At 34.1% G+C, this 20685-nt stretch overlaps 4 protein-coding genes across 7 annotated transcripts; 3 read left to right on the top strand and 1 right to left on the bottom strand.

Annotated features, from left to right (window-relative positions):
* Positions 1–240: 240 nt before the first annotated feature.
* LOC124492226 (uncharacterized) lies at positions 241–5262 on the top strand. Its single transcript, XM_047055064.2, has 4 exons — positions 241–3066; positions 3128–3601; positions 3727–4477; positions 4547–5262. Exons 1-4 carry the CDS (start codon positions 360–362, stop codon positions 4623–4625), a joined length of 4011 nt encoding a protein of 1336 aa, XP_046911020.2. The 5' UTR covers positions 241–359; the 3' UTR covers positions 4626–5262.
* LOC124492228 (protein tweety homolog 1) lies at positions 4719–12064 on the top strand. 3 transcript variants are annotated; one of them, XM_047055067.2, is made up of 5 exons: positions 4719–4822; positions 7575–8946; positions 9022–10030; positions 10090–10537; positions 11066–12064. In XM_047055067.2, exons 2-5 carry the CDS (start codon positions 8178–8180, stop codon positions 11090–11092), a joined length of 2253 nt encoding a protein of 750 aa, XP_046911023.2. In that variant the 5' UTR covers positions 4719–4822; positions 7575–8177; the 3' UTR covers positions 11093–12064. The 3 variants fall into 3 exon arrangements, with proteins under 3 accessions (XP_046911023.2, XP_075591432.1, XP_046911022.2); XM_075735317.1 differs by having other exon boundaries at positions 10829–12064; XM_047055066.2 differs by lacking the exon at positions 4719–4822 and having other exon boundaries at positions 6839–8946; positions 10829–12064.
* LOC124491560 (RNA-binding protein 25) lies at positions 12052–15143 on the bottom strand. Its single transcript, XM_047054225.2, has 8 exons — positions 15034–15143; positions 14833–14968; positions 14591–14763; positions 14395–14532; positions 13971–14336; positions 13378–13910; positions 12502–13294; positions 12052–12445 (listed from the first exon to the last, which is right to left on the bottom strand). Exons 2-8 carry the CDS (start codon positions 14930–14932, stop codon positions 12203–12205), a joined length of 2346 nt encoding a protein of 781 aa, XP_046910181.2. The 5' UTR covers positions 14933–14968; positions 15034–15143; the 3' UTR covers positions 12052–12202.
* A 141-nt stretch (positions 15144–15284) lies between these two features.
* Positions 15285–20532, top strand: Acf (ATP-dependent chromatin assembly factor large subunit). 2 transcript variants are annotated; one of them, XM_047054223.2, is made up of 6 exons: positions 15324–15651; positions 15730–16305; positions 16372–16647; positions 16705–19175; positions 19233–19981; positions 20047–20532. In XM_047054223.2, exons 2-6 carry the CDS (start codon positions 16193–16195, stop codon positions 20353–20355), a joined length of 3918 nt encoding a protein of 1305 aa, XP_046910179.2. In that variant the 5' UTR covers positions 15324–15651; positions 15730–16192; the 3' UTR covers positions 20356–20532. The 2 variants fall into 2 exon arrangements, with proteins under 2 accessions (XP_075591429.1, XP_046910179.2); XM_075735314.1 differs by having other exon boundaries at positions 15285–16305.
* Positions 20533–20685: the final 153 nt, after the last annotated feature.

The raw sequence follows: 20685 nt of genomic DNA, 5'->3' as shown, positions 1-20685 counted from the left end.
CCGTAATTTCTATTAATCAATCCATTGAAGAACTTTTGAATTCAAATAATAATTCGATCCCTATTCAGTATGTATAATATTTGCTTTAATTGCTACTAACCGATTTATTATTATTCGGTAAAAGAGTTTTGTTTCTTTTCTACAAAAAAAAGATCAGGTGTCTAACTCAACCAACCATATTCAAGAAATTAACGTTTTTATTTGATTTTTTGAACTGAAACAAAAAATTTTGTTGCCAAGTTTTGAAAAATTGCTATTCTCATCACTTCTACTCATCATCATCATATAGACGTGCATTTTTTCCTCATTGATTCAGGTCGTAACTTTGTGCTTGTGTGTTTGTTGAGAGTCTGGAAAAAATGTCGAAAAATGATAATGAATCCAGAGGAACTATATATGATAAAATTCATAATGAACGACCAACTTTATCAAGTTTGTCTGAACAACAAAAGCAATCAGAGGAATCGAATATTTCTGAAACAACAACATCAAAGTCGTATTGGACGAAACCACCGCCACCAACTTCATCGTCATCATCAGGTGCCGAAAGGAGTATCAATACTGGTCCAGGCTATTCAAGATCATCATTGTATTCAAGTGTTAAAAGATTAAATCTATTCCCAAAAAGATTAGCTGGGAATGATTCGGATGTGATTTATAATTCAAATTCATTCAAACGTTTTCGGGCGAACAATAATAATATCGAGAATCTAACTGATTCAATACATGAACCATCCATACGTTCACGTGTAAGTCATGTTTCAACACCATCATCAACATCATCGGTTGCTCTTGGGTATTTGGCCAGTGAATTCGGCCGAAAACAATATCCCAAAGCACCCTTATCTATCACTGGTCGTGATTCACCATCATTAATCATGAATAATCTCAATCTATCATCATCAATAAGTAATAGCGGTCGAAATGCAATGACAATGAATCAAAATCGTAAATCGACAGATTCATATTTCTATACTGGCAAAACGACATTCGGTGGCTCGAATCTTCGTAAAAATATTCACCGATTGAGTATGACACCTTATTCGCCTTATGCACGCGTTAATGTTAAATGTATTGAACCAATGGTCATACAACGACCACCATCAACTTCGGGTAAAAATATTAGTCAATCGACTGTTGATGAAGACATACCATTAAGTTCGGTGACTCAACGTATTCTGGATCGATTAGATAAAGCGGCCGCGCCAATATCTGATGCTAAATCCAGGATTTCCCTTTCAACATTGATAAATAATTCAGCAAAAAAATTCAACACAAATAGAACGCCGAAGTTATTTGATACTCCTACGCCTATTTTTGAAAATCATGACCGTTCTCATATAGATTCAAGTTTTAAGCCAATGAAATATGTTCTTAAACCATCGCTATCATCAACATATGAACAAACGACAACGTCGGCGGCCGTTGACAAATCGATTGATGATGACATTCAAAAATTAAATCAAATTAAACAAGCTGAAAAAGAATTGCAAAAACAACAAGAAAAAGTACAAACAAAGACATTTATTGAACCAGCATTAAGAAATTTTGCATCATCATCGGGCAAAATTACAGCACGTGATGTGAAAAAAGGCCGTAAAATTGATGATGTTCTCGAAATGGACAATTCACATCTTAAATCATTAGCCAATGTACAGCCATTGGCCACTATGACAACCGGTATAACGTTGAAACCATTTTCGCTTAAATCATCTACATCAATCAATAATAATAGTGATAAATCATTTGATATCCGATCCACATGTGATACGATTAATGTACCAAATTGTAGTACAATTAACAATGAATTTTCATTTAAATTTTCATCACCAAAATTAGTCGCCTCACTTTCTCCAGTGGCTGTGCGGCCAACCTTCCAGGAAATTGGTTTCAGTTCACCGATACAAATAAGTAAATCGAAACCAGTAGTCCAATCGGAATCGACAACGTCTACAACGACAAAATCATTGTTTGATCAATTTAAACATTGTATACAATCTACCAATACATGGACATGTCCTATTTGTTGTATACAGAATGACAATATAGATGGAGATAAATGTATTGCCTGCGAAGAGCCTAATCCGAATAAAAAATCGTCAAAGGATAACCAATTAACAGAAGAAACACAACGACCAGAATCTTTGAATTTTGGCGATTGTAAAAAATTGACTAAAAATTCCTCATTATCATCATCATTGCCTTCATTGAATCAATTGTTTAAAAAAGATGCTAGTAAAAATTGGACATGTCCAACATGTTCTGTCTCAAATAATATTGAAGAGAATCGTTGCATTTCATGTGAAGAACCGAATCCACATAAAAATAAAAAAACATCCAATAATCAGCTAAATAATTTGGCCAAATTTTCATTTGGTTCAGTTTCGTCCGATATTGATACCAAGATAGTATCCGTGGATGAGAATTCAACAAAAACTAAACCATCGTTATTCGATGTATTCAAAAAGAAACAATCACAAGATAAGCAGCAATGGACATGTCCCACCTGCATGGTACCAAATGAATCGAATGTTAATCGATGTGTATCATGTGAAGAACCCAATCCTAATCAACCGGTTGTTGGCCAAACTAAATCATCTACTACGACGTCATTTGGATTTAAATTTGGAAGTTCAAACACTAGTTTCCAAAAAGATCATCCATCAAGGGAAGAAGGATGGCAATGTTTTTATTGTAAAGCTATGAACAAAAGTGACATTAGTGGTAAAAATGTTTGCAATGAATGTGGTAAAATTAAAGTGATGGCAGCTACAAAAGATCAAGTGCAAAAATTTTATCAAACACAAACATTCAAATTTGGTCTGTCAACTAATAGCACCAACAAGGATGTTAAAGCTGAAACTAAATTTGAAAAACAAGATAAAACTTCAACTGACATACCAACGTCATCTTCAAGTGGTGGATTTAAATTTGGAATACCTCCATCATCTACCGTTAGCGATTCACTAACGATGACATCTCCATTTTCATCGTCCAAAACGACCGTTCCATTCTCATCATCATCATCATCATCGATAGTCAAACCTATTGTATCAACGAGAGACAGTAAGAAAAGACAATGGTTTTATGTTCAATGTATTTAATTTGATTCAAATTTTTTCTCTAGCATCATCTAGCTTGTTCAGTTTTGGAACAACAACCACAAATTCGGCCACTGATGTATCATTTGAAAAGACAACAAAGCCACTCATCGATGCTGTTCCAGCAGTACCTTTGTCATCGTCACTTAGCTTGTTCAACTTTGGAACAACAACGACAAATTCGGCCACTGATGTATCATTTGAAAAGACAACAAAGCCAAATACCGATACTGCTACAGCAGTACCTGTATCATCTTCATCGAACTTGTTCGTATTTGGTGTAAATTCATCTAAATCTGCTACCAGGCCCGAAAATAAAAATGGCGATGAATCGTCAAATAATGACAATGCCGACAAGAACATCACACCTTTTGGTTTTAATGCGATCAGTTCGACCTCGTCGACAGATATGAAATCATCAATGGCCACTGGTTTATTTAATTTTGGTGGTGCTAAGCAAGATTCCTCAAAGACTAGTCTGCCATCAAGTTTTTCAAAAGGTATGAGAATAACTTTGTACAAATTAATTTTTGATTTAATCAATTTATTAATTAATGTTTCTTATCATCAAATTATTTAATCAATTTATTAATTAATGTTTCTTATCATCAAATTAATATTGTAGACACTTCTACGAGCTCGATGCCTTCATCATCATTCACATTTGGTGGAGCATGCACTTCTGTGACTTCTACGACGACAACAGCACCCACATCAACCCTATTTGGTAAAGATCTAAAGTTTGGGTCACCAATCACTGTGCCAAAAATTGATCCTGGTCCACCGATACCTAAAATAACAATTAGTTTTGCTCATCCGGGCACAGCAACAACATCGAGTACGGCTGCTGGCAGTGTTGGCCAATCAACATCAAATACGTTGTTTTCATTTGGAAGTTCAAACATAACGATCAATGCGAATCCTACGCCTCCGTCATCCATTTTTGGTTCCAGTTCGATGCCAACAAGTTTTAATTTCATGGGAACAAATACCAACAATAACAACAATGGATCTATGGGTACTAGTTCTTTATTTACGTTTGGGGCCAAACCAAACAATGAACCACAACCACCGTTAGATAAGCCTGCAATGGTCGGTTTTAATTTCGGAGCATCTAGCAATCCATTGAGTTTCAGCGGTGCCAGTGCTGCTGCGACAAATAATAACCCTGTGATGCCTTCTTTCAATACTGCTACACCATCATCAACATTATTCAAATTCGGATCACAGGATCCTTCAAATCTAAGTTTTCAATCGTTTCCAACGTCTAAGGTCGAAAGTAATAATTTATCCTTTACTTCGTCTGTACTTGAACCTCAACAACAACAGCCAGATGTTCAACAACAACAACCGAATAGTTTATTTCAGTTTCAATCGTAAGTTGCGGTCATAATGGAACAATAACTTTTCAAAATTTTAATTTATATTTATTTATTATTAATTAGCTCGAATTCAGTAAGCAATATGCAACAACGACCAAATCAACCAAGAACAATCAAAAAAGCTAAAAGACGCCTTAGATGAAAGCATATGACTGAAGTTGAATTCAATTTTTCAATAATCGTGGTAATTTATATTCACAACATGCCTTGACAGAGTCACACATCTCACCCTTCCCAAATATACCATACTTACATCCATGAACCTTTAACTGTGACCATTTATGTGACACACATTGAGACAACTATTCATGTTTTTTTTGTTTGAGTCTCATTCGAATTGTATGTATGAATTTGAATTATGTAATCTATATGATTCTACTAATCAATTTATGTAAACTCCTTTGTAAACGATTTATTGATCATTCTTTTTCTCTCTCTAATTCATTATCTTCTTACATCATTGTTCGTGAGAAACTGAAAAAACAATTTTCTCGGATGTTAATTATGGTTGTCGAGTAATCGATTTCGAATGATCTAACGATGACAATGACGAAAATTGTTCGATCATGAAATATTTTATGGCTTTTTAATGATTTTCTTTGATCATCGATGATTGTCTGTTGATTTAAAATCGATTAAATATTGTTCCATCTTATATTAGATTCATCAGTTTTTTGGACAATATTTATGTTCATTATGATAATAATGATGCTTTTCTCTTTTATTCTATTTTTTGTCCATCGTTTAATTGATTAAATATTAAAACGTTTTTTGAATTATTTCATATGAACTTTGATCCAATTATCATGGATGCCAATAAGTATTGATTATATAATGTTTTTTTTTGAATTAATCATTTGAAATAGGTTGTTTTCTCGTTTTGTTCGACTTGCTTTATTCACGTTGTTCTATTTCGTTCATCCATGTCTTTTCATGTGTATATTCTCTATTTTATTCGATATCCTAATAATAAATATGAGTATTTTGTACACCCAGTCAAAGATCATTTATTGATCATCCCCAGGAAGTAAATGTAAGTAGTAATTGTTAAATTTGTTCCTAATGATGATGATTGTAAATGAATGAATTAATCTCAGGCAGCCATCGAAATCAATCCCACATAATTCCTATGATGATATTGTCTGATACATAGTGATTAACCTCATGTTATATAGAAATACTAAGATATGAGCGAAAAAACAAAGATTTATATTTGTCTATGACTATCTAACCATTATCCCCTTTGATCGGTCTGGTATCACTTGGTGTATTGTGTGGTTCTTGTCAAATCGAGAGCTAAAACATTTGTTTGTTTATTACCCTGGATAAATTATTTGATTGATTGCTACTATCGTCTTATTGTTATTGTATATATACAATTTATATGGGGTTAGATATAGCCTGAACAATTCTGAACGACTTAACTTGTTTTTCGCCAAATATGGGAAACTAATGACAATCGGATCATCAATGATTGAGAACTTTTTTTGACGAAAAATGAAAAGAAAAATGTATGTCAAATTCAATTTCAATGATCAAATCCGAATAATCTGGCATTGTATGAATTGACAAACTTATAATCTCGAAGCGTATTTGTTGATTATAACAAAAAAAATTGTTTGTCTTAATATCCGGCCAAAAAAATGGTGATAATAGCAACAGGCGACATCATGACAATGAACAGCTTTACATTTATTGAATGCAATTCAATTCTAATCAATAGAAAATGTCAATTGCTGGCGCCAAATATTTCTTGTTCATATTTGCACACCCGACAACCTCACAACTTGTCGTCCATAAAATGAATTTGTTAATGATAAGATTATGATCACCCAAAATTGCTATGGCTCTTTTATTTGACTTGTTTATAGAACACTCATACACCATGCCATTGGAAATGGCAGTTTGGCTGCGGTATTTGATTATTTTAAACAAACAGGCCCCAGCAATTAACATGTGTCTATCTAATTAACGAACTAACCAATAACTTATGTATTCATTCATTGCTCATCTGACCAGATGAATTAAATCAATTGAATGAGTCACGCTTATTTTTTTTTGTTGATTGTTGATGGACATCGACCATATTATTTTTCATAGGCACGCCTTTTTTGCTTCAACAAATACAATTTCCATACACCCAAAAACAAATTGAATGCAATCGAAATTATGATTATTATCATTATTATAATCCTTATACATTTATTTATATGAATCGAATGCAGAAACACAAACATTTATTAATGTCAATACATTTTTCCATGTATCTTGGCAAGGACCAAATGGTCTTATGAACATTAGAAAATTTACAAACAGATGTGTATGTACAAAATTGGATGAGAGCTTCTTTTCTCTTTCTATCTCATATACATTAAATACAAAAAGGTCATAATATTCAAGCAATAGGCCACCAACACCGCCGCCCTGTCTGCTCGATACCGATGGCCTTTGTTTTGGCCGATAGCTCATAATGGTTCTAGCAACTATAGCTAGATCTATTTGGTTTCCATGAACAGGCAAGCAAACTATTTGGCCATCAGGGATACCGCTATATTTTTTTTTATTGTTGTTGTTGATAGATTCCTGTTTTTCTTTTTCCATTTCTTGTCTTTCACTCATCACAAATCGTGTGTGTGTGTGTGTGTGTGTATGTTTCTGGGAAGCGAAACGACGGCCACGACTATTAAACGATGATGATTATAATAAGGATGCTATACTTCGTCAGTATAGAGTGATAGTGTATGTTGTATGGAAGCGGGCTCCATTCCTGATACTCTCTGCAATAACAACGTTCAATCACATTCGCCGATATATTCACCCAAAATTGAGTCCCTCTGTCTCTCTTTGTGTTTGTGTGTGTGTGTGTAAATGATTTTATGCATCATTCTTCTTCAGTCTTACCCTGTTGTAGCTGATTTTTTTGGTTCAGTTCAGCTATCGCGCCTTTAGGGTTCTAATTTGTACGCCCGTATTTCTATATGGCCCTCAGCCTGTATATGATGTGCATCCATGAATCCTATTCTCTCATTTATAAGCCTAGTGATGAACTAAATTCTCTTTCTCTTGTTCTTTTCCATCATCACATATACAGAAGCATAGAGAAGAAGAATAACCAGAAGCGAACCATTATTTGCTGAATATCCCTATGTATAGATCGAATAATCTGAATCATTTGAACTCACTGGATTCACTTCAACTCATCACTTATGAATCAATTTTGTTTGTTGTGTTTGTTATAGAATCCTCACTATTAACTATAATCGATCAAATTAATTCCGAAACAAACATATTTTGTTTAAACATAAAAACAAATAATAAAAATCACAAACTAAAGTTCAACATTCATCGACATTGACATTTGAATTTATATATTTTAGATTCTGTTGGATATATTCATCTCTTGGTGCATGTTAGTATTTAAGTTTTTCTGACATTTCGCTTAATTGAAGATTTGTTTGTGATGATTTGAAACCTATAAATTTATTGATAATAAACAAAAAAAATGATTCTTGGAAACATACGATTATATCCAAGTAAATGTTACTCGACATGAGTCATCATACTACTATCACTAATGATCATCATCACGATTGCAATTCTACTTTTTTGAGATTCCATCATATATATTCTATTTATTACAATAAGTGATCTCTTTGTCATTTAATTTTTTCCCGTTCTCTCAAACGAATCAAAAATGTCATCCACACAACAACACCAACAACAAATGCAGTCACAATCAGTGAGTGAAATGTATTTCGTCACAGTTGCTAAAATCGAAGAATTCCTCGAAAATCTTACCATAATGATTACCAATCAATTGTCGCTGAATGATCCATCATTAACAGTGACCACACATGAAAGCCTATACAATATGTCTATTGTTGCCGAATGGTTTCATTCGATACCACATGTTGACATAAAATTACGGCCACTGCCAGCCAACATAACATTCGATCCAAACGATAATGAATATTTAGAATCATTGGGAATATTGGTAGCCATACCTGGATTTTGGCTCATACTTACATTGATATTTTTTCTCATATTCTTCCTTTGTCGCTGTTGTGATGGACCGAATTCTGGTTCGAAACAACAACAAAAACAATTCCATCAGCAAGCAACTTTAGTGAGTAAAACACCAAAACCAAAACGATTGACCGGATGTAAAATATGTTTGGCATTGTTGGCCATTATTGCCGGTTTGGCGATAACCATTAGTCTGTTAGGCTCCATAATCGTACATCGTGGTATGGTACAATTGGGCAATTCGACAGCCGACATAGCTAATGTCATCGAAACGGTGCAGAATGATACTCGTACCGCCGCATATTATCTCCATGATGAAATTGATGTCAATATTGAATCGTTAAAAGGTGCTGTCGAAAAGATGCTAGTCAAAGACGTAGCAGTCAAAGCAAATCTTGAGAATCAAGTCTTCTTTCTCAAACGTAATGTTAGCCGATGTAAGTATTGTTATCTGAGCTTTAAAAATTAAAAAGCATATAATGAATATGAAATAAAATTCAATCCTTTTTCAGGTATGCGCAGGGTGGATGATATTTATTCACGAATCGAAAAATTGAACATAAGACCAGTACCAGATACCGTACAATTTATCGAAAAGATTCGATGGCCATCAACATTTGCATTCGCCTTCTATCTGATTATTTTCTGTTTGATTCTCCTTTGCGGACTAGTCCGACATTCACGATGTACACTGATCATGTTTTCCGTATTCGGTCTTTTGGCTTTAGTACTCGGTTGGGTTCTATCATCGCTCTATCTTGGTTTATTAGTCGCTGGTTCAGATTTCTGTGCCGAACCGGATGCATTCTTGGATGATCGTTTCAGTAATGAAGCTGAAATGGCCATTCTTGATTATTATATCCGCTGCCGTTTGCCCACTCATCAACAGCAACAACCCATCGGTTCTAATCATCCATTTCGAGTGCAAACTCGAGCTTCATTGATTGCATTAGAACATATGTCCGAATTAATTCGAGCATTAGAAATGCTGTGCATTAGCTATTGTAGTCCAGATCAAAGTGTCGTACGACCTCAAATCAATTCAATCGTACAACATTTGAATTCCACAGAAAGACTTCTCAAATCTGTTCAAGCATTACTCGATTGTCGACGAATACATGATGATTTTGTTCACTCAATGTCGGCAACATGTAAAGATCTAATTGAAGGATTTTTCTTGCTATTGGTCACATCATCAGCCATTGGACTTTTATTTACATTGTTGGTTCTTTGTGCATCACATACATGGATACATATTCGTTCCGTACAATCAAATAGTACGACAAGTTTGATTAGCGCTGGTCAAGCTGGATCATCCACTCTTTTGGGCCAATTAGATAATGCGGATGAAACTGATCCGTTTCTACCACCAACTCCGCGAAATATTCTTACCAGTCAACATCCTCATCATACAATTTTGTCCAACAATTCGACTAGTTCATCATTGACAAATGCATCGCTCAGTGGTAAACGTTTCCGCGATTCATACAGCAGTGCCTATGGAACCACTGGACGCGGAAGGTTAGTTTGTATGACATGTTTGAATTGATTGTTTATTAGTCTTTTCATTTACCGCATAGATTTAGCCACACTCCACCACAAACCCCACATTTTACCACTTTGGGTGGTGGTGAAGGTGGTGTTATGACCACCACAACGACAATAAATCCAGTCCATCAACATAGCCAATCGACTCTTACACATCATGGAACGATTGGCCGTATTGTACCTCGTTCTGAAGAACAATTAGCATTTCTAAGTCCGCCACCTGCTTACGATCAATTAAATCAACAGCAACTTCAACAACAGCAACAACAACAACAACAACAACAACATCATCAACACCAACAGCAGCAACAACAATTGCATTATCATCATCAGCATCAGCTTTATGGAACACATCATACTGGAACATTACCACATACACATCATCATCATCATAGTCATTTACCGGCTACATCATCCACAGCTACTCAGCATCAAGCTCCTACGATTGGACATCACCCAAGTGCAATTGGCCACTATATGGTAAGTGCTGACACATTTAGTCTTTGAATCGAATCCTCTACTAGTTCCGATTTAGTTGCCCTTATTTTGTTATTGTTGGATCTTTTTTTCGCTTTTCCTATTGTCTGATTCTATTTGGTCTTGTCATAATGCTCTATATTTGTCTCTTTCTCTCCCTTTCCTGTTCCTGCCTAACTTTTTGTATGTCTCCATTTTATTGTTTATTTGTTTCCTTTTCCTCTAAATCACTACTTTTCCTCCTCCATAATTGTACACACATAATGGGGAACAAAAAAAAAATACTACCGATAGGCTGATCCAACCGCTGACTTAATGATGAGGGCACCGACACAGGCAACTAAATTCTGAATTAAACAAATCAAACACACCCACACAGACACGCACATGAATGAACACACTCACAAAGGCATATGTTTGTCGATTGGCAGTAAATTTCTAATGTGTTTTCCCTTTCTCTATCTTTTTTTTTATATTATTCATCAATTCTGCCATGCTGATTTCAAATTTGTCAAAACAACCTATCAACAGTATTCATCGTTCGGTCATCCTTCATAAATGAACAAAACAATGATGTATAACACATGCCCGATCCCTTATTATATATTCGTAAATTTTTATATATAGCCCAAACAATTTATCTATGCAAACGCTCACACCCCCCATACACTCACTCTCCAAATAATTTGGATGAAAGTAAAGGATTGGACAACTGATGATTGTTGATTGCTCAGTACCTATTTGGGCCATTTATAAATAATTTTATCTTATTTTTGCCAACCATTTAATTTTTTTCTGTGAAATTGCCAAAAAATTATGAATGATTTTTTTTGTGAGACAATGACCCAATTTGTTATCCCTATCTAATGGTCTCATCTACCTCTACCGGAAAACATTGATCACTGATTAAACAAAAAAAAATTAACTACACTGATTTAACCTTACAAACTTGCAAAAAACAGACTAATTAATTTATCATCTCATCATAAGTCAATGCTGTACAAAGGAAAAATAATGAATACTCATCAAAGGGATCAATTAATAAAATGTCCAATCTCCAAATTTTTTTTCAATATAATCATCCACCTATGAAACTGTCAAATCAATCAATTGATGCGATGACCAGCGAACAACTTTATCATAAGAATTTTCTTACATTTTGCTCATCATCTCAATTCATATTCACTCATTACCGAATATGTCATGTGACATTTTTTAAACAAGAATTTTAATTTGAAGAAAGATTGTTTTTATTATTGTAAATATATCATGATTATATAACCACCGATCATCATTATCATCATAATTTACTCGTGGATCTTTTTTTAAAAAAAAATGAATGAATCATATTATCATATGACATTAGTTACATTTTCTTGCACATACTATTACCAAACACAAACACAAAGAAATATACAAAAACAAACCTTATAGCTAAATTGTAAGTATGAATCGATGTATCATTATAATCTGAATATATTGGTAAAATTGAAAACAAAGAAAAAAACAATAAATTATTTCACATATTTATATTTATTTATTTATTTTGAAATATTGGTTACAAAAAAAACATGATAAAATGGGTTTGTATACATTATAATCAATAAAATTCAAAGAGATCCCACAAATTTCGGAACATCAATTTGGACCGTCAATATTTCATCGTCATCAATATTTATTCAAACCAAGTTTTTTGGCTTCAATTTCGTAGATTAATAATCGCCATAATTTCACAACGAATACCTGTGCTTCATCATCTAAAACCATGGCCACATCATCCAATAGACTTTGAGCTTCAGCTTTGGCCAATAATTTTTGGCAGATAAAATCCAAAAATGTCGCCTCCTCTTCACCAATGTAATCTTTGATTTTTTTGCTTATCCATGGTCGAATTCTTCGTTCCATTAGATTCTATTGGACAGACAAATTAAATTCATAAATTCAATTTCTTTATTTATAAAACTTACATTATCTAGAAGATCCCAATCAAGTACATAGCTAAATAATTCACTTTTCGATGTAGGAATTTTATCAATCAGATTTTTGATCTGCATCTTTTTTTCTTCTTGAGTCATCTGTGATGAAGAATTTGTCGTCGCCGACATTTGTTGTTTAGTATTGCTTGTTGTGCTAAGATTGCTGTCTGTATTGCTATCCTCAAACAAGGCATTAGGTGGGAGCCGACGTTTTTTCGCTAATGAATTAATGTCATCGTCGTCGTTTGAATTGAACACATCAGATACGGTCATCTTTTTTCGTTTGTGTGTATCAATCATTGATTTGGATAAATGCGATGATGATCCTTGTTGATGTTTGATGCTTTGTTGCACCGATATTGAAGCTACCCCATCTGAGCTTATAGTGGCAGTGTCTGAATGAGTGGAACCATTGGTAGCAACGTCAAGATTCTGCCCAGTTGATATTTTCATACCGGCAAAACCAAAGGTTTTGACTGATTGTCCACCGACAGTGTTCGACACCGAACCTTGACTATCATCATCACCAGTCAACAAGCTTTTTGATTGAACTTCATCCATCAATGAACTAAGTTGATCAAATTCATTACAACTATCGCCCACATGAAATCGTTTCCGTACTTCTGATTCCGGATCTGGATGTCCTTCTTGATTTAATTTTTTTCTCAATTCTTCCAATTCTTTTCGTTCTTGCGATCGTTCATATTCATCTTGTTCTATTTCTTTCCGTCTTTCAATTTGTCGTTGAAGTAGTGCTTTGCCGCTATAATACTTTTCATCATGTCTATGATATGGCAATAGGTAAGGTAATCATGAGAATGAATGAAAGGAATAAAAAATTGATACCAGAATAGCTAATCTACTTACTTAGAATCATCATAATCTTGTAGAAATTGTTTCAATTTTTGCTTTTCAATTTCCTCTTCTTTTTTACGTCGTAATTCTTTTTGACGTTCACGTTCATATTCTCGTGCTTTTCTTTTCTCTCTATTTTCCCAGTCACGTAATCGTCGTTGATATGATATCTCTTTTTCTCGGTTTTGTTCTTGCCTTCGACGTCTGAGTAACAATTCTTCTTCATCCATTGGTGATTCCGAACGATCCCGTTCAAGAGTTTCCATTTCGTATGATGATGAACGACGATCACGATTTCTTCGATCACGGTCATCTTTGGATGATCCACCTTTCCGTCTACTGCGGCTATCACCATCGCGATCTCGCGATCGAGATCTTTTTTTACCATCACCACGACGGTCGCTACGTCTGGTACGTTCTTCCTCTTTTTTTCGCTTTTCCTCTTCCTTCTCTTCATCATATTTTTTATACGTATCACGGAATTTGTCAATTTCTCTATGTATCAGATTACGTTTATCATCTTCTATATCCATATCGGATAGATTCTACAATTTGACAAAAAACAATCTTTATCAATAGTAACGGTAGTCATCGATTGTACTTACCTCATTTTTGGGATCCTTGTCTTTATTGTGTCGATTTTTTTTCTCTTTGTTATCCGGTTCTTTTGAAAGTTCAATTTCATGTTCTCGTAATACGTACACTAATTGTCCTTTTATTATTTTATCCTCCTCATCCAGATCATTTTTGTCACTATCACCGGATTTCATATTCTTATTATATTCATCTAATTTTTCTTGTGTTTTTGCATCAGCTTTGACAATTAATTTTTTATCAGAAATGGTAAATTCATGTAACAATCGAATAGCACGCATAGCTGACTCAGGATCAGCATAGTCACAAAAACCAAAAGCTTGTAGTTTGCCATCAGGTCCTTGAATGCGTTTCCAATTATGGACAGAACCACATTTCTTTATAAAAGGAATTCAAATTAGACAATAACATTGATTTAATAAGCGAAAGAATTACCGAAAGAAGCTGTCTAATTAACATATCCGAAGCTCGATCTGTGATATTTCCGACAAAAACGGTAGTTATGGCCAATTTTTTATTCGAATCAGGAAGAGTTGATACAGCAGCAGGTGCTGTTGATAATTTGGGCATTAACTAAAATTTAGATAAAATGAAAAAATCTCTATTTGAAACTAGATTTAAATCAACTTACTGGATTAGTTTGAGCATAAATCATTGTTGGTTGGGGAGGATTCATGGCGATGACAGGAGGTGCAGCAATAACAGCAGCATTCTGTTTTCTTACGGGTGGTGCCGATATCGATGTTACACCGGCTGGAACAGTCACACCCATTGGCAACGGTACCAATGGTGGAGCTAGACCGGCTACATTGTTTCGCATTAACAAAATTGTTAGTATTCTTTTTTTGAGATAGTGAAAAAAAAACAACTCACCCATTGGAATAGGAAATCGTGGCAATGGTGGAACATTTGGCTGTGGATAACCCGGTGGAAATAATGGATTGTTTGGTGGTAAGGATGGAGGAAACGACATTATTTTTTCCTTCGTTCAGTATATTTGATGTGGAAACTATTTAACCAATATCTCTATTGATTATACAATAAATCAATTTTAACAATAATTTTCAATCAGACCTGAAGCTTCATTGGCAATTGTTGTGTTCCAATCTTGATTTTATTGACAACATTGAGCATGCGTTTGTTTAAAGGACTTTTCATATACAATGTTTTGAAAATATCGATAGTTTATTCGATATGAATAATCGATTAGAGTAGTAGCACATACAACTGACAGTGAAAAAACTGAATTATTAAAAATTGCGCGCGCGCGGGCTTAAATCTTATTGGTGAAACGAGGTAAAGGCGTGCTTGTTTTGTATGCATTTGTATCTTGACTGAATAGTGGATGCGTATGAGCATATAATTGAAAAATCATTTTTTGGAGGCTCTTTTGTGATGTGACGGACTTGGATGAACAAGAAAATGCGAAAACTGAATTTTATTGAGTCAAAAGCACATGCAAGTTTAACATTCAACCCGAATAAAATAACGACGAAATGGTCCACACTCTTCGCCATCATCATCATCATCATTGTTATTGTCAAATATGTATGGATATGAGAATCGATTCATTTATCCAGAAATCTTGATTTGTCGAATTCATTTTGAATTATCTTTGAATTATCGTTCACGTTTCAATACTTGTTTTAATGATAGTAATGATTATGTATTTGTGTAAATCGAGTAATATAAGTATGAAAATTTTGAATGCCTGATAAATTTCAATTAGTTGACCATTTATAAATTAAAAAAAAACATTCGTCATTTCAGATTTGAACATTGCAATTTGTTTGCGTCTCTTTTTGTGTAATGTAAGTATGCTGTTACGAGCATGCTGGTTTTTTTCCATTGGTGCTTTCAATTCATTTTTATGTGTATGTGAGTGTGTCTGAGTGTTTAAATTCGCTTTCATCATCACAAGCTCTCCAAGTATTTTTCTTTCTTTCTTCAACTCGATTAATCGACTCAATCTTTAATTGCACATCAACAACGACAACATCATATTCTTCAACACATTGATCGAAAAATAGAAAACCAATCGAATTAGAATTTTATTCAATGATTTCTATTTTAACCAATAAATTTTTTTATATGACCGGAATAAAGGAATACAACCTTCGAATTCAATTCAGTGACCCATTGTTTCAATCGAATTGTTTATTTTATAAGATTGTGTATTATAAATAATAATCGCCAAGAATCAAAATTAAATTATTAATTTGAAGAAAAAAAGATGCCTCTATTGGGAAAAGAAGAATTCTGTCTCAAATCATTACCAGATAATCTTTCACCGGATGAACAAGTATTTTATTGTCAGATAACCGGCGAAGCATTTTTATCCTATGAGTAAGTTGATATTTTATGAATCATAATTTGTTATTATATATAATTGTTTCTTTTTCTAACAAATAGTGAATACTTCGAACGACAATTTCTGTATTCATCATTATTATGGACTTGTTCGTTAACAGGTAGAACTGGATTAACATATTCAGAAGCATTAAAATCCGAACAAGAATCACAAGCCCTAGTTTCATCGATACCGATAGTGTTGCAAAAAGTGATGCTACATTTGATGACTTATATGAATAATTTTAGCACCAATGTCACTTTATCCATTCTTATTGAGTATACGAATCTTCGGTATTTCATTGGTGAACATGTGCAAATTTCACCCAAAAACAAAAAGTCAGTATTATATCTAAAATAATCTTGAATCTAATCAAGTTTTTTTTCCATCAACAGTAAAAGAATCAATGGTATTATTCGTGATGTGATACCACCAGAAAATTATGAAAATACATCAAGCATAGCATATGGAATTGATCCATTAGCTTACAATTATCGGGTAGAATGTATTGATCAACATGATGAAAATGAATGTATTGTCATTCCTGCTGCTCGAATTTCGCGATCTAAATTTTTGTTAACACGCGAAAAAATACGTCTTTTTCTCAAACAGCATCTAGCACCTAAAAATGGCCGTTATCAAGCTCTAAGTATCAAGGCGGAAAGTTTACAAAAATTTGGCGTTGACCAATCAAGTTGGGAGGATATGTTCAAAGGGCCAACACCAAATTTCTCCGACGATACTTTGATTGTAAAAGCATTAAGCAGGCAACGTTATTCGGAGGAATTTAATTCCCATAATCATGATTCGTTAAATGTGAATGATGAAAACCGTGAAAATGAAAATCTAATACAAGTATTGAAAAAGAAAAGCAATCTTTTATCATCACAAAAACAGAAATTGAAACGGAGAGAAGCAAAACAAAGTAATTCTAGCAACATTAAAGAATCGAATGATGGCGGCAAACGAAAATATCGTAAAAATTTGAAAAAAGATAACAAATTGAAGCGACAGAATTTGAAAAACAAATCCGGTAAAAGTGCTCGAAAAAAACGAACCACTCCGGATGCTGCTGATTCAAATGAAACTCAGGATTCTAAATCTTCGAAACAAAAAGACAATGAAAAAGACCTGAAAAATCGTGAACGAGAATGTCGTAAACAATATGAAGAGGATCTAAAAAATTGGGCTGAAAAACGTGATGATTTTCTTTGCGATGATCTTCTACCATTACCATCGGTTACGCCGATTGAATGTGATATCTCACCCGAACTAATTGGTGACGCATTAGTCATTATCGATTTCCTTAATGTTTTTCATGAATTTCTTGCATTCGAGCCTAACACATTTCCATCGCATTTGACATTCGATTATTTCATCAAGATTTTACAAGACAACAATGTCAATACTCGAACTGGTATTGCTGATTTAATAATGGCCATCTTACGTACAATTTTTCAATCAAATATGAAAGATTCACATGATGGAAACGATGATCTAAAAATTCAAGAGAATAACAATGAAGATTTCGACATATTCAATGCTGATAATGATGAAGAATCAACGACATCACAGGTGAATTGCTTCGCCAATCATTTTGTTACTACATATTTCTCTACTTTGGAACAATTGGCTCGATTACAAATGGATTCATTTACAGTCACAGAAATATTACGGATTTACATATTGAAAACCAGAAACTTTGATGGAAAACGTACAACAAAGATTTGTCCTGATGATATGGCATTAGTTATGCATTTGGCCACACAGACCATCTTTGAATTGAACCATAGTGATCGTATTAAAATATTGAAAATTCTGTTAAACGATGTTGTTGTACAAGTGGCCGATATTAGACAAAAAATTGAGTCCTCCATGGATGACATGGTCAAATTGAAAATACAAATGCGCCATTTAAATGCTTCATATACTCGGTGGCTACGAGAAAATCCTATCCGACAACGAATGAGAAAAAAAAAATCATCCAGTAATAGTAATAATGATGACCAACAACAACAACAAACCGAGCTTGAAACCGAATTAACCAAAGAGGAAAAAGAACAGTACAAAAAAGATAAAGCCGAAAAAGAGAAAAAGATGAAGGATGATATTGCTGAATTGAAAGCGAAAATTCGCCGCCTATCTGCATTTTGTCGATCGCGTCCTTTGGGTATCGATCGTCGATATCGAAAATATTGGATTTTTGATTCGATTCCCGGATTATTTGTTGAACATTCTGTTCATGATGAACATGATCCGAATACATGCTTTGATAATCCTGTACCGGTAGCTAAACCTATACTTAATGATTATCTTGCCAATGCAAAACGCCGTAAGAAAAAAACGACCGCAATACCAATAGTAGAGGCAGAAATGGAAAATGTCGTCGAACAGAATATCGACCGGTGTAGTGGGAATCCAACTACTTGTAAGGTTCATGGTTCTATGTTCATGACAACCGCTCCGCTTTGGTCATTCTATACAAAAGAACAATTTGATACTCTAATGGATTCATTGAATAGTCGAGGCTTTCGGGAATCCGAATTGAAAAATGCATTGGCCATCGAAAAACAATCCATACTGAACGATCATCTTGCCGAATTCGATCCGTTCATATTCAATCGAAATTACATCCCATCACCTGTAATCGAAATAGTCGAACACGAAATGAATGATGATGTGAATCCTGTTCGTAAATCCGAACGGCTACAAATATCTGATCGAGCAACTGTGACTAATAAACGACGGTCAACACGTAGCGAATTTCGCCTTGAGTATTCCGATCAAACACCGGTGGAAGTTTTTGATGTTAATTTTCAAAACCAACTAGCCATTTTCGAAGATAATATCTTTAATGGCTGTTTCTGTACGTAACCAATTTTCTTTTTGTAAGACTTTTTTTAATCGCTGATTTTTTTTGCAGGCTCATTCTCAATCACCGATCGTGATGAATGGTATCATGGATTGAACAGAACCTATTGTCAGGATAAGATTAATTCTTTACAAATGTTGACTGAAAAATTAGCCAGTTTAGCGCGATCAATAAGGCCATTTTGTTTGATGCCACCATTATCCGTTTATCCAGAATCCACAATGTCATCGCCTTCTGAAAAGGAAAATATCGATAATAATCAAACAATGAAATTTCGTGTACCAATGTTATCGGAAAAATGGTTGGATGTTTTAAAAGTTCCAGACAGTTCGGAACTGACCGAATTCGAATCTAGCTATGGTATCACCAATCATTCACAATTGTTTCTCAATCTGTATATATTTGAACGTTCATTAAATTGGGAAATGTCAGCACTGAAAACAGCAAACAAATGTGGCATTTGCCGACGTAAAGCGAATGATGAAATGATTTTATGTGACTTTTGTAACCGCGGATATCATATCTATTGTTTAACGCCTCCGATTTCATCGGTAAATGAAATCGAAGGCGATTGGTATTGCCCGAAATGTCTGCCGCGTTCACCATCTGATCATGAATCGTCAAATAATAAAAAAGCTGCTCAAACAATCAAAATTGAAGTTGAAGCAATCGATCAACAACAAACAGAACAGCTGTCACCACCGATTTCGAATAGCAAAATCAATCAACAACCGGTAAATGAGAGCCTATTGGAACGATGTAAATCATGTCGAAAACATATTTTTGATTCATTTTCTGAGGTAATTAGTATTTTGTTTTTGATAATTTTATTAATTTAATAATATACATTCGTTTGATTGTTTAGGTATCATGTAAAACCTGTGGCGAATGTTTTCATCTTCGTTGTGTAAATTTAGTGCGTGTTCCTCGTTCATGGAATTGTGCTGTTTGTAATGAAAAAGAACATTGTGACGAACAATATAATAATCCGCATAATGATAATGATAATAGCGAATTACGTCGATCCCAACGGAAACGCAAACCTAATCATTACCATGAATTCGAACCGAATGACGATCAATATCATCATCAATCGACAACAAATAATCATCTTAAATCAAGACGTTGTTCAGATGGTCAAAATTCGGAATATCATAGGATCATTGTCAAATAGTTTACAATTAAGAAAATAAAATCGGCCCTCGATACTTTAAATATTTTTTTAATTATTAATTGAATTATTCTCGATTATTTTTCTGATTTTACTCATCATCTGTTAGCATTATTATCAATACTCTCACTCTCTACGAAATGATGATGTGTAATAAATAAAACTATCTTTAATTTTCAATCCCTTTTCCTTTTTCTAATTTAAATTGGCAAATTTTGTCTAATACAGGTGAGAGATTCTGATTTGATGTTTGAGCTGTGTGGTTGATATGAAAGATCTCTGATTGGCTTATGATTATCAACTAACCATTATGGTGATCGAAGATGCACATCT

Source organism: Dermatophagoides farinae, chromosome 1 (genome assembly GCF_024713945.1).
Source record: "Dermatophagoides farinae isolate YC_2012a chromosome 1, ASM2471394v1, whole genome shotgun sequence".
Lineage (NCBI taxonomy): Eukaryota > Metazoa > Arthropoda > Arachnida > Sarcoptiformes > Pyroglyphidae > Dermatophagoides > Dermatophagoides farinae.
Note: the sequence above shows the minus strand (reverse complement) of the source record. Positions and strands in the feature narration are given on the sequence as shown.